The sequence below is a fragment of the Salvia splendens genome, chromosome 6, assembly GCF_004379255.2.
Source record: "Salvia splendens isolate huo1 chromosome 6, SspV2, whole genome shotgun sequence".
Lineage (NCBI taxonomy): Eukaryota > Viridiplantae > Streptophyta > Magnoliopsida > Lamiales > Lamiaceae > Salvia > Salvia splendens.
Window position 1 is genome coordinate 17,291,225 of NC_056037.1, and position 12,967 is coordinate 17,304,191.

At 38.2% G+C, this 12,967-nt stretch overlaps 1 protein-coding gene across 2 annotated transcripts; it reads right to left on the reverse strand.

Annotated features, from left to right (window-relative positions):
- Window positions 1–3,385: 3,385 nt before the first annotated feature.
- Window positions 3,386–7,424, reverse strand: LOC121808380 (phytosulfokine receptor 2-like). 2 transcript variants are annotated; one of them, XM_042208836.1, is made up of 3 exons: window positions 7,290–7,424; window positions 7,136–7,207; window positions 3,386–6,710 (listed from the first exon to the last, which is right to left on the reverse strand). In XM_042208836.1, the coding sequence occupies exon 3, from the start codon at window positions 6,600–6,602 to the stop codon at window positions 3,471–3,473; it is 3,132 nt and encodes a 1,043-aa protein (XP_042064770.1). In that variant the 5' UTR covers window positions 6,603–6,710; window positions 7,136–7,207; window positions 7,290–7,424; the 3' UTR covers window positions 3,386–3,470. The 2 variants fall into 2 exon arrangements, with proteins under 2 accessions (XP_042064770.1, XP_042064769.1); XM_042208835.1 differs by having other exon boundaries at window positions 6,986–7,207.
- Between the last annotated feature and the right edge of the window lie 5,543 nt (window positions 7,425–12,967).

Here is a 12,967-nt window from a genome sequence, read left to right on the forward strand (position 1 = left end):
GAAACCGCCGGTTCCGGTTCCTGAAATTCTTGAACCTGAACCGGCCCACATGAACCGCCGAACCGTCTGCCGGTTCCGGTTCCGGTTCCGGTTTGTGAACCAGCGGTTCCGAACCGCCGGTTAACCGACGGACCGACGGTTCGGTTCGGTTTGTGCATGCCTACCCTCTCCCATTCCCAGGTAAATAAATACTTTTATACTCTATTTGTCACGTTGATTGATGTTAGTTCGTAGTCACTATAGCTTTATCTTCTTGATTTGGATGGCTAGGGAAGCCTCCACAGAATTATGTGGTGTAAATTGTTCGATTGTGTATTTTCATGGGTCTCATACATCTTATGCTTGGCTCTACGGATGATCGTTTTAATACATATTGATTATTGATTTTGTGCATTGCAAATTGATTTTGTTCTTTATTTTATTGTAGTTTTAGGTGAGTCAGACGGCTTTACCTACGAGTTCTGTTGAAGAGTGACGGATTGTGAAGAATTGAAGGTTTTAGTTTATAATGATGAGATTGATTTAAATTTTAAAGTTAATGTAGTGTATAAAGAAGTTTTAAAAATGATGAGTAATTATCCATTGTATTTATTATTTATTGTGATAGATTTTTATCTTCCTACTCCATGATTTAATGTTTAAATATTATATTATGCGATTTGTTTCAAATTTATTATACTTCAATGTTGATTTGTATAGATTTCTGATTCTCATATAATTAAAATTGTTACTCATATTGTTCATTGTTAATATTGATTCTAATTTATTTAATTAATTTAAAATTGAAAATTAATGTTTTAAAAATATATTAATCTGTGCACAGGCGTGATACTAGTTAGGATTAAAAGTTGAGTTTAGATATAATTTTATCATAAGGGTTTGAGTTTATGATTTTTTTTCTAATTAGTAATAGGGATATTGGCCAAAATTTATGGGGTTTGGATTCCCTGCTGTTAAGAGAAGCACAACAAGGGATGTTGTCTCGTACGTGCTATTATTTTTATCATGAAATATACTCCCTTCGTCCCATAAAATATGGACGGATGAGATGACACGAGAATTAAGACAAAATTGGTAAAGTAAGAGAGATGGGGAGAATGGTAGTTAAAGTAGAGTTAGTAGATAGTGAGACCTATATTATTAAATTGATATAACTTTCCAAAAATGGAATGCACATATTAATTTCATTTTTTATAAAATAGTGGGGTGTGAGAGAGAGCATCCCCTACAGTACTTTTCTCCAGAGCAGGGGATCCAAATCCAAATTTATGAGGTTAATTTTTTTTTAACTCTATTCCTCAAAATTTAGAAACCTATTTAGGCCAATCCACATATATTGAATTGCACTCTTATCTCGAGGTCTATCTTTGTTGCTATTCCATCTGTCCACTATTATGAGTCTCATTTTTCGGTATCAAGGGTTTTAATAAATATTAAGAAAAGGGGTGGAAAAAGTTAGTGGAATATGAATCCCACTTGTATACTCCCTATGTCCTATTAGAAATGAAACGTTTTCCTTTTAGGGTTGTCCCATTAAAAATGAAACGTTTCTTAAATTAGAAACAACATACTCTCTCTACTTTTTATTCTTTCTTACTTTAGTCACTCTTCATTAACTCACAAAACAACACTATATCAAATCTCGTGCTGAAAACCAAATACTCCCGTCTCAGTTAGGGAACATGTTTTAAGAAATTGTTGGAGTGTATAATAATTGAAGTGAGGTAGTGGCTATTGGAGTGTGTAATAATTGAAGTGAGGTAGTGAAAAGTGGGACCCTTTTGACTTTTTGTATGTAAAAGGTGTTTCTTTTGTTTTATTTTTATGAAAGTAAGGACATTTAAGTGTAAATTTCATCAACAATGATGTAAAATTTTATGTCTAAATATGGTAAATTCTAAATGGGACTCTTAAACTGGGACGGAGGGAGTATTTCATATTTAATAGGACGGAGGGAGTATATATCAGTTTTAATAGGACGGAGGGAGTATATATCAGTTTAGGGACGGGTCGATACGATATATCGTATAAAAAATTTTATATCGTTAACATATCGAAAATATCGATATGAAATAATTTCATATCGTTATCGTATCGAAAGTTTCGGTATGGAAAAAAAACTATACCGTTACCGTATCGAAATTTTGATATATCGTACCGAACTTCGATATACCGTTCTGAACGGTATATCGAAATTTCGTACGATATACCAAAATTTTATATCATTTCGAATACCTTTATACAAAAAAATATAATTTCAAAACTGAAAAATAAAATCAAAATTAATATAATTTCAACATAATGAAATAAACATTGTTCACATCTCCATAATCAAAATCCAACACAACAAAACACCAAAAAATACCATAATCAAATCAAGTTCGAACAAAATACATTACAATAATTAGCAAAAATGATCAACATCTTGATCTTGAGCACCAAACCCTTCATTTTGTTGAAACCATCTAGAAATATTAACCTACATAAATTCAAGACCAAGAGATAAATTAGTACTAATTCAAAAGGGAATTTTAATAGTACACGAATATAATTGATCAATAAATATTTTTTATATATATAAATAAATTAAATGGATATCTATTTATGATTTTAAACTTTTAATCTTAAAAAATAAATTATATTATTATATTATTATATTATAATCGGTATAAACGATATGTATCGATAATTCAGTATGTATAGATTTTCGATATATTTTGGTATACCGATAATATCGATATATATCGTATATTCGATATAAAACGGTATATCGAGATATAAAAAAATTCATATCGTTATCGTACAGAAAATTTGATATTTTTCCATATTTTTCGGTACGATACGATCGATATACCGTTTTTTCGATATATATACCCAGCCCTAATCAGTTTTAAATGAAATGTGAGTGAATGAGTTAGTTGAATGTGAGACCCTATTACCATTTATAGTTAAAATAAATCGAAACTTCTATTCGCGTATGAACTAAAATGAAAAAAGGAGACTCCTATTCGCGGACAAATGAAATATTAGCTTTTATTTGGCACGAAGGTTGAATTAGAAAAAAGTTAACAATAATTTTTAATAGGGATTGATTCCTAATATCATGAAACTTTTAAATAACTTGTTTTTCCCTACGAACTTTCAACTTGACAATTAATATCACGACTTTATCTGTTGTTGTTATTTACCTTTTTCATATTGGGAAAAAATTAAAAGTTGGTTATCAACCAAAAAAAAAGGTGCAATAAATTGTATATAATCAACCCTAAAAAATAAAGAATATGGCAGTGCTACAGAAAGCCTTTAAACCATCAAATTGCACTCAGTTGACAATAATTAAAATATGAACACAATCGGGGACCAAAATCAGATGAAGAGAAATGCATAACAATAAAACCATATTTTCCACTTCAAATCCTTCAAAAAACACAAGTCTGGATGTAAAAAAAAAAACCATAAAAAACCTATATTCAAACCTTTTCTATCTCAACTGCTTCAAGCAATGAAACAACTTCATCAATTGATGGTCTTTTTCTAGGATCCTGCTCTATACATTTACAAGCTATATCAAGCAACTCCAACAGCTGTTTTTCGCAGTCTCTCTCTTTCAGACACGAATCGAATAGCTCCGATTCCCTCTTCTCTGATTTCAACTGATACATCCATCCCACCAGATTCCGGCAGTTCTTGCCTCTGCACACTTCAACAGGCCGTCTCCCCGTTATCAGCTCTAGAATAACGACCCCAAAACTGTAAACGTCGCCCCTGAAAGTTGCAGTCAGCGTCTGACTATACTCGGGCGGGATGTAACCTAAGGTCCCGACCAAATCCGTTGTCACATGCGTGTCGTACGGGTGGAGCAGCCTTGACAGCCCAAAGTCGGCCAAGTGAGCCTCGAACTTCTCGTCCAAGAGAATGTTGCTTGTCTTGATGTCTCGGTGAACTATATTTGGCTCCTTGTGTAGATAGGCCAATCCACGAGCCGCTCCTTGAGCGACTCTCAGTCTTGTTTCCCACGGTAGAGAGGAGCTCCCGTCTACTCTTTCGTGCAACCAGTAGTCGAGGCTCCCGTTTTCCATGTAGGAGTAGATCAACAGCCTGTCGTTTCCATAACGACAGTAGCCTTGAAGAGATACGAGGTTCTTGTGCTGAGCTCGAGAGAGAGCCTCGACTTCAGCTTGGAATTCGCGTTCCATCTGTCCGCAATCCCCAGAGAGCCTCTTGATTGCAGCTCTTGAGCCGTTAGGCAGGTCAGCTTTGTACACAAGGCCGAATCCTCCACAGCCAACGATGTTCGACTGGCTGAAATTGTTCGTGGACTTCAGCAAGTCCGCGACAGTGAGATCCTTGCAGTAAGCATTCTTGAAGATGACCAGCTTAGGCGTCCCGAACGCATCAGAAAGTCGAGGGGCTCGACTCATATCCTCCTCCACGTCTTCAATCGGCACTCCAACGTCTCTTCTTGATATCCTGAGCAGAAGAATAGCCAAGAGTATAGCAATGCCAACCCCAATGCTGATCGTCAATCCGAGGATACTGCTTCTCCCGAACCTACGACCATCGTTGGATGGAGCCGTAGGCGGCCTGAGCCCTATAGTGCTGACACCACACGGAGAAATCAGTTTCCCACAAAGTCCGGGGTTTCCATCAAAGCTCGAGCTTGGGAAGCTGAGAAACTGCCCCCCTGTCGGAATTGCTCCTTCGAGATGATTAAAAGCAACACTGAACTTGGACAAGAAGGTCAGCTGATTGAACGATGAAGGGATTGATCCGTAGAGAACATTGTATGACAAATCCAATGTCTCGAGGTTCCCCATACCAGAAATGGAGGCGGGGATGTTACCACTTATACCATTCCTACTGAGATCCAACACATGGAGCTGCTTCAGTTGTCCGATTTCAGGCCAAATCGGGCCATTTATACGATTGTTACTCAACAATATGGATGGAGGGAAACTTGAAGCTTGATTATACTGTAAGCCGTTAGAACTCTGATTCCTCTTCACAAAGAGTGGAATTCCCATTGAGGTGTTGAGGCTTGACGTGCAACTCTTAGCCGATATGAGACTCTTGAGCTCCGTCAAACCCTTTGGAATCTCTCCTGTTAGTGAATTGTTCGATAAGTCCACATAGAAGAGATTCTCCATTTCCCCAATCCAAGGAGGGATGCCGCCCTCTAAACGGTTCCAAGATAAGTCGAGGACCTGCAACTTCTTGCAATTCAACAGCCAGTTTGGAATGCGGCCGTTTAGGCCACAGTTTCCTAGAGCAAACACCAGCATGCTCTCGAACCCACTGACATTCTGAGGCATGTTTTCACCATGAAAGTTTCTGGTGAGTATAAGGGTGGACAGGTTCTTGCAATTCTTCAGCACAGACAAGGATCCTAATATGTTTACGAGGCTGTTATTTGACAACGAAAGAGACATAAGAGATGAAAGATTAGCATAACTATCTGGGATCTGGCCAGTCAAGTTGTTCTTGGCAAGACTCAAAATCTTCAGGTTCTGGCAACTAGACAGTGATTCCGGCAAAGGACCAGAGAATCGGTTGCCACCAAGTTCGAGAGTGCAAAGATTGGATAATTGAGAGAAATCAAGATCTATAGGGCCATGAAAGGAGTTGTTTCGAAGATCAAGCAACCGTAACTTAGAGCAGACAGACAGAGATGAAGGCAAGGGACCAGAGAATATATTTGAATGTGCATCAAACAGTTCTAACTCAGTTAAATTCCCAAAAACATCAGGAAGGTAACCGGAAAACTGGTTCCCATGGAGATATAAGGCTTTTAGATTGGAAAGCTTACTGATTCCGAGGCTTAGCTGGCCAGAGAGGCTATTTGAGGAGATGGAAAGCTGCTGCAGCGGAGATAACGAGTATAATGAGTCCGGGATGTCACCTGAGAGGGAATTGGAATGGATATGCAGCTGCTGGAGAGCCTTGCAGTTAGTCAGGCCTTCAAGCCCCCCAGTCAGATGATTGGACGATAAGTCCATTACTCGAAGACTCTTGGAAAAGCTACAGACTTCGGAGCTGACTTTCCCGGTGAGTGAATTGCTACTCATGTTAAGAGCAACAAGATTAGGGAGCACTCCAATGTCAGTGAAGTTCCCGGAGAGCAAATTGCTGGACAGGTTGAGTGATTGGATCGATTTCAATCCAGCGATTTCCACAAATGGCGCCCCAACCAGCATGTTGTGGCTGAGATCAAGAACTCGAAGCAACTTCAAGTTGGAAAGCTCCAAGGGCAGCCCATCTTCAAGAGAATTGAGAGAGAGATCGAGGACTTCGAGTTGATCCAATCTTCCCAGAGACTCTGATATTTTTCCCTTCAAACCTTTACCAGATAACTGCAACGCGACCACTCTATTCACCCCGGTCATACTCACACCTACTTCACACACAACACCTTCCCATTTGCAACAGTTTTGATCATCAGACCAAGAAGATTTAACAGATCCATTGATCAGCTGGCCTGCAAACTCCTTCAAGGCCGAGAAATCATTCGGATCACAGCCGTGTGCAGGAGCTGCAATGCTCAGGGATAAACAGAGGAAACCAGCCAAGAATGCCAAATTCAGGAAATCACTGATCACCATCATGATCAAACAAGACCACCAGCACAAATCATCACCAAGCACAATCCAAACACACTAGTTGTAGCTAATCAAGACCACATTTTTATGGCTTCCCACATGGATTTCCAATCCCTGGAAATAGAATGACAAAAACCCTATTTCAGATATTGATACAAAACTCAAATTAGAAACTACCACTACCAACCAAGAAAAAATGAGCACCCACTAACTTCAATTTCAGTCCCACTCCAAAAACAACACCTAAACCTAAATCCTAGCTTCATTCACAAACATTATTTCAAACCTAGCATGTGGTGAAATTAATTTCAAAGAAAACCCAAACCCAATTCCCAAAATCACCTCAAAAATCACAGAGAGTGAGAGAAGAGGAGTAGGAAGCAACGCACCAACTTGTCGTTGAAGCAAGGTTTCTCATGGGGTTTAGATCCCTAAGCTCGCAAATTCGTAGACATAAATAAAGAAAAATCCTTTCTTTATTCAAAAACCCACACACCAAAGCTCTTCTATTTGAGAAAGCTGAATCCTTTGTGACTTACAATTGAAGCAAGCAAGCAAAGATTTTCAATGAACTCAATAAAGTTTGCTCCTTTTTCCGCAATGGTTTCATACTGCAAAGTACAAATTCAAGAATGAGAACCCACAAACACTAATTAAAGCAATAGTTAACACAAAGTGCAAAACATTACTCACACAAAATCAAGTGATTTCCCATCAAAGATACAAGAGGAAAAAGACCATTCTTGTTGAACAGGAAGTAAAGGGTAAAGTATTTTTAATACAAGTTGGAGGTGTTGCGTGACAGACAAAATAGACTGGTGGGATTGGTTTGAAATGATGACAATAAGAGCTGACTTTTTTTCTGAGAAAATTATTAGAATATTTGTGAACCATAAATTTTGTATATCCTACTCCCTCCGTTCCATAGTAGTGGAGTCATTTTGCCATTTTTGTACATTCCATAGTAGTGGAGTCATTTCCCTTTTTAGTAAAAGTTAACACATTTCTTTTCACTTACTTTACTCTCTCTCACTTTATTCTCTCTTCATCTCTCTAATTTCTTAATCTCCGTGCCGAAAAGAAATGTCCCCACTACTATGGAATGGAGGGAATACTAACTCTAACTCTGACTTAATTGTCGACTAGTGTTATCACCCGTGCATAGGGAAATAAGATTTTCAAATAATAAAAATAAATTATAAGGTAAGTAGATTAAAATAAAAAAGGATAAAAATAATATAATGATGTTTATAGTTAAAAATATGTGTTAGTTAAAATAAGTATTCATAACCTTATAAACAATTAAAAACATTATAAAAATAATAAAAAGAGAACTGTGCTTCTCCCAAGTCACTCTAATTAAAACATTTCATATTCGACGAACAATTTTATACAATTTTAATTACGGTAATGCTTGGAGTAAAATCAAATAAAACAAATGATAAATAGAAAATGTGCAACTGAATAATAAAGAGTATGAGTAGAATAAGATATACAAATAAAGGAGGAGACTGAGGATCAAAGCATATAATTTGAATAAATAAATAGTTCAACAGTTTTGATCACAAAATACAGATATTTTATAAATGAAAAATAAAACTTAGAAAAATAATAAATTTCAAATAAAAAATTCTTTACAAATTTTCAAAATTTAGATAGAAATTAACATTTACGAAACTACTATATAAAGAAGAATTATATTTGAAAAAATTACATTTTATTTTTTAATTATAACTGAGAAAAAGTTTATCTTAATAATGAGCCACATAAATATGGAAAACTGGACAATTTTCTTTCGTAGGTATTTGAAACAACCAAATTCTAATATTGAGAAAACCCCAGACACAATAAAATGAGGTGCCCAAATATATTAATATGAAACAGCCCAAATAGACAAAGAGATAAAAAATTGTACAAGCCCAATCTCTCATCTCAACTTTTGAATATATTAATAAAAGACCAAAAACGTTTTTTTTTATGAAAGTTCCTAAACTTAAAAAAACGAAAAAAAAAACATTATTAGAGGATCCACAATGGCGGACTTCCGCGCGGATGTCAGACCGGCGTGCGCGACGTCCGCCATTGTGCAATTGTTCAACGGATACGGACGTCCGATACGGACACCGCATGTCCGCGCCTTTTTACTGACGTCTGTCGGGACTTCCGCCATTGCGTTGACTCCCACGGATGTCGGCGCAAAATTCCCGATTTGTGCATTAATTTTTTTATATGTATATAATTTTTTATGTATTTTTTTAATTAAGTATGTTTTTTTAAAATAAAGTGTTCTCATTTTCTCCATATTTGTGTCGAAATTTTACTTCCGTAAATTGCGTAATTCCGTAAATTGTTAAATGGGTGAATTTTTTTAATATGAGAAGTCCGTCGGGATGTTCTTGGGGATGTCCGTCACTGTACAGTGGGATGTCCGTATGACGTGGCATCCGCAGTGGGAAGTCCGTGGCAGGAGGTGTTTTTGTGATGTCCGCAGGGATGTCCGCCGGGACATCCGGACCACTGCGGATGCCCTTACACTAATTAATAGACATTATGATTTATTCAATTATTTGGGAGAAAATATAAATACCATTTTGGTCACATTTCGGGCGCTGCTAGACGAAAACCCTAATTTCTCTCTCTCGACTTCACCGGCGAAAATGGAAAAGAAACCCCATCGACAGCGATAATGGCTCCATAAAACAACAAATTGGCGATATCTCCACTTTGAGGGGAGTTGCCGACGACTTGAACAACCCTAATCGCCGTAACGGCGGAAAACCCTAATTCTATCTATTTTCAACACGCCTGTCCGACAGAAAATCTAACTTCTCTCGACTCAACCGGCGAAAATGAAGAAAGAAAGGCGGTGGAAGGCGGCAACAGCTCCAGGGAACAACAAATCGGCGACGGCTCCACCATTGAGGCCAGTCGCCGACGGCGGTCATAACCTTAATCACCGCCTCAGCGACGATACCCTGATCCCCTCTACCATTTGTTACGATCTTACGTCGTGGTCTCCCAATTTTGATCGTAACTTCACACAATCATGCAATATGACCAACACGAGCTAAGTAGAACAATAGGAATGATATTGAATGAACAAGTCTCACGATTACAAGTAGAATTCAAAGATAGAACAAGATAGGAACATTGATAACGCTCTAGATCCACGATCTAAGCATGAACAATCACATATATCGACGACGACGGACTGAGTTGGCTTCACTCTCTTTTATACTTAGCTCTCACGCATTTGGCGCCTCATTTCCACGTTAGCTCCACCTCAGTATACTAACATGTTTATATCACGTGATTTAATCCAGCTGGCATTAGTTAATTGAAGCAATTAACTCCTAACGAACTCAACGACTTCCAACGGCTTCACTTCTAACCACCGATTCTACGTTGCATGTATCTTTTACGCATGAATGATCATGCATGCAACAATACCCCCACTCAAGGTTCCTTGTCCTCAAGGAACCAAGGAAAACGCTCCTGAATCACGTCGGCGAATTCCCAAGAGGCATCTGCAGGGGATTTATCTTTCCAGTGAATAAGCCATTTGGTTGATGCTTGATTGTGCCTCTTCACCATCTTCCTGTCCAATATGGCTTGTGGTATAGCATCATTGATGTGAGATATAGTTGGGAGATCAGTAATAGGGCCGAAAGGGGGGGCTGCTGGCTTCAATAAGGAAACATGAAAGACATCATGTATAGTGGCTGATGAAGGTAGATTCAGCTTATAGGAGACTTTTCCCATTTTGTCCACGATCTGATATGGCCCAAAGAACTTAGCCTCAAATTTGTGATGTTTGCCTCTGAGGGATTTCTGTCTATAATCTTGTAATTTAAGCCATACCCAATCACCAATCTGAAACTCTCTGTCACAACGATGGTGATCAACCTGCTTCTTCATTCTCTCAGCAGCTTTTTGAATGTTTCTTTTAAGTACAACTATCATCTCATCTCTATCCCGTAAGGCAATATCAACAGCCTCAATATCAGAGTCTCCAGGTAAGTATGGCACATATAATGGGGGTGGAAATCCATATAATGCTTCAAAAGGAGTCATATGAATGCTGGAATGGTAAGTAGTGTTATACCAATATTCTGCCAGCCCCAACCAATGAACCCAAGAGTGCGGTTTCTCTCCCATAGAGCATCTCAAGTAGCATTGTAGGCACCTATTAACAACTTCAGATTGTCCATCCGTTTCAGGATGATAAGTTGTAGAGTATAGCAAATCCACACCCAATAATGTCATGAATTCTTTCCAAAAAGCTCCCACAAACACAGCACCTCTATCACTGACAATCTTAGCAGGCATACCATGTAGTTTAAAAACAGAATCCATGAATACCTCTGCTACTTTTTTAGCTGTAAAAGGATGGGATAAAGCAAATCCACACCCAATAATGTCATGAATTCTTTCCAAAAAGCTCCCACAAACACAGCACCTCTATCACTGACAATCTTAGCAGGCATACCATGTAGTTTAAAAACAGAATCCATGAATACCTCTGCTACTTTTTTAGCTGTAAAAGGATGGGATAAAGCTATAAAATGAGCATACTTACTCAACCTGTCCACCACCACAAATATAGTGTCTTTTCCCTGTGAATTAGGTAGAGCCTCTATAAAATCCATAGTGATATCAGTGAAGATTGCAGCCGGCATTGGTAAAGGTTGCAGTAGCCCAGCAGGTGAAGTATTGCTTGGTTTATATCTCTGGCAAGTTACACACATCCGCACAAATTCCTTGACATCTTTCCTCATCTTAGGCCAATAGCACAATGCAGAAATCCTCTTATAAGTGCCCAACACACCAGAGTGTCCAGCCATGGCAGAATCATGGAATATGGATAGAATTTTAGCTTTCAAAAGCAAGTCATTTCCAACTAGTTTTCCATTTCTCCTCAATTCCCCATTAGTCCAGCTAAACTTAGGATGAGAAGCAGCATCTTGTTATTTTGCATTCAAAAGTAACTGAATTTGTTGATCATTTCTCCAAGATTCCTTGATTTTTGCAATAAGCTCAAGAGGAATTACAAAGGAAGTCAGAGCACATACCATGGCATCAGGTACTCGAGACAAAGCATCTGCTACTGTATTCTCACTCCCCTTCTTGTACCTGATCTCATAGTCAAATTGCATCAACTTAGTCATCCAAGCTTGCTGAGTAGGTGTTGTTAGCTTCTGCTCCAGCAAGTATTTGAGGCTTTGATGATCAGTTAAGATTATAAACCTTCTACATTGCAAATAATGCTGCCATTTCTTGACTGCCATTAAAATTGCTAACAGCTCTTTCTCATACACAGATAGGGTCTGGTGCTTTAGAGATAATGCTTTACTGATGAAGGCTATAGGATGTTTCTCTTGCATGAGTACAACTCCTATTCCAAACCCAGAAGCATCTGTTTCAATAATGAAGTCTTTAGAGAAATCAGGCAAGGCCAAAACAGGTGCAGTTATCATAGCAGCCTTCAACCTATCAAATGCCTCTTGTGCTTCTTCAGTCCAGTTGAAGGTAACACCCTTAGTTACTTCTATCAAGGGCCTGGCTATTACTCCATAGTTATGTACAAACCGCCTATAATAACTAGTTAAACCAAGAAAGCTTCTGATATGCTTAATTGTTTTTGGTTGTAGGCCAATTTTTAACAGCTTCAATCTTTCCTTCATCAGTAGCTACCCCTTCCTCTGAAATTACATGGCCCAAGTATTCTACCTTTCTACAGCCGAAGTGCATTTGGATCTTTTAGCCAAGAGACTATGCTCCTTCATTAAGGCCATCACTATGGTCAGATGCAACTCATGGTCCTCTTTACTTCGACTGTAAATAAGAATGTCATCAAAGAAAATCAAGATAAACTTCCTCAAGTGATCTCTAAACACAGTATTCATCAAATTTTGGAAGGTGGCTGGAGCATTTGTTAATCCAAATGGCATCACCAAAAATTCATAATGGCCGGAATGTGTTTTGAAGGCAGTTTTGTATATATCTTCTGGCCTCATCCTTACTTGCCAATAGCCAGATCTCAAATCTATCTTGGAGAACCAAGTAGCTCCACCTAGTTCATCCAAAAGCTCCTCTATAACTGGTATGGGATATTTATCCTTAACCGTGATGGCATTCAAAGCTCTATAGTCAACACATATACGCCATGTAGTGTCTTTTTTCTTAACCAAGACAATAGGACTAGCAAAGGAACTCTCACTGTGCCTTATCACTCCAGATTTGAGCATCTCTGCAATCATTGCTTCAATCGCATCCTTTTGCTTTGCTGCATATTTATATGGCCGCATGTTCACTGCATCCGATCCCTCTTTAAATATAATCTTGTGATCCTGTTCTGTTTGTGGTGGTAA

Coding starts and splice junctions, on each gene's coding strand:
- LOC121808380 (XM_042208836.1), bottom strand. CDS start 6,602: ATGATGGTGATCAGTGATTTCCTGAATTTGGCATTCTTGGCTGGTTTC.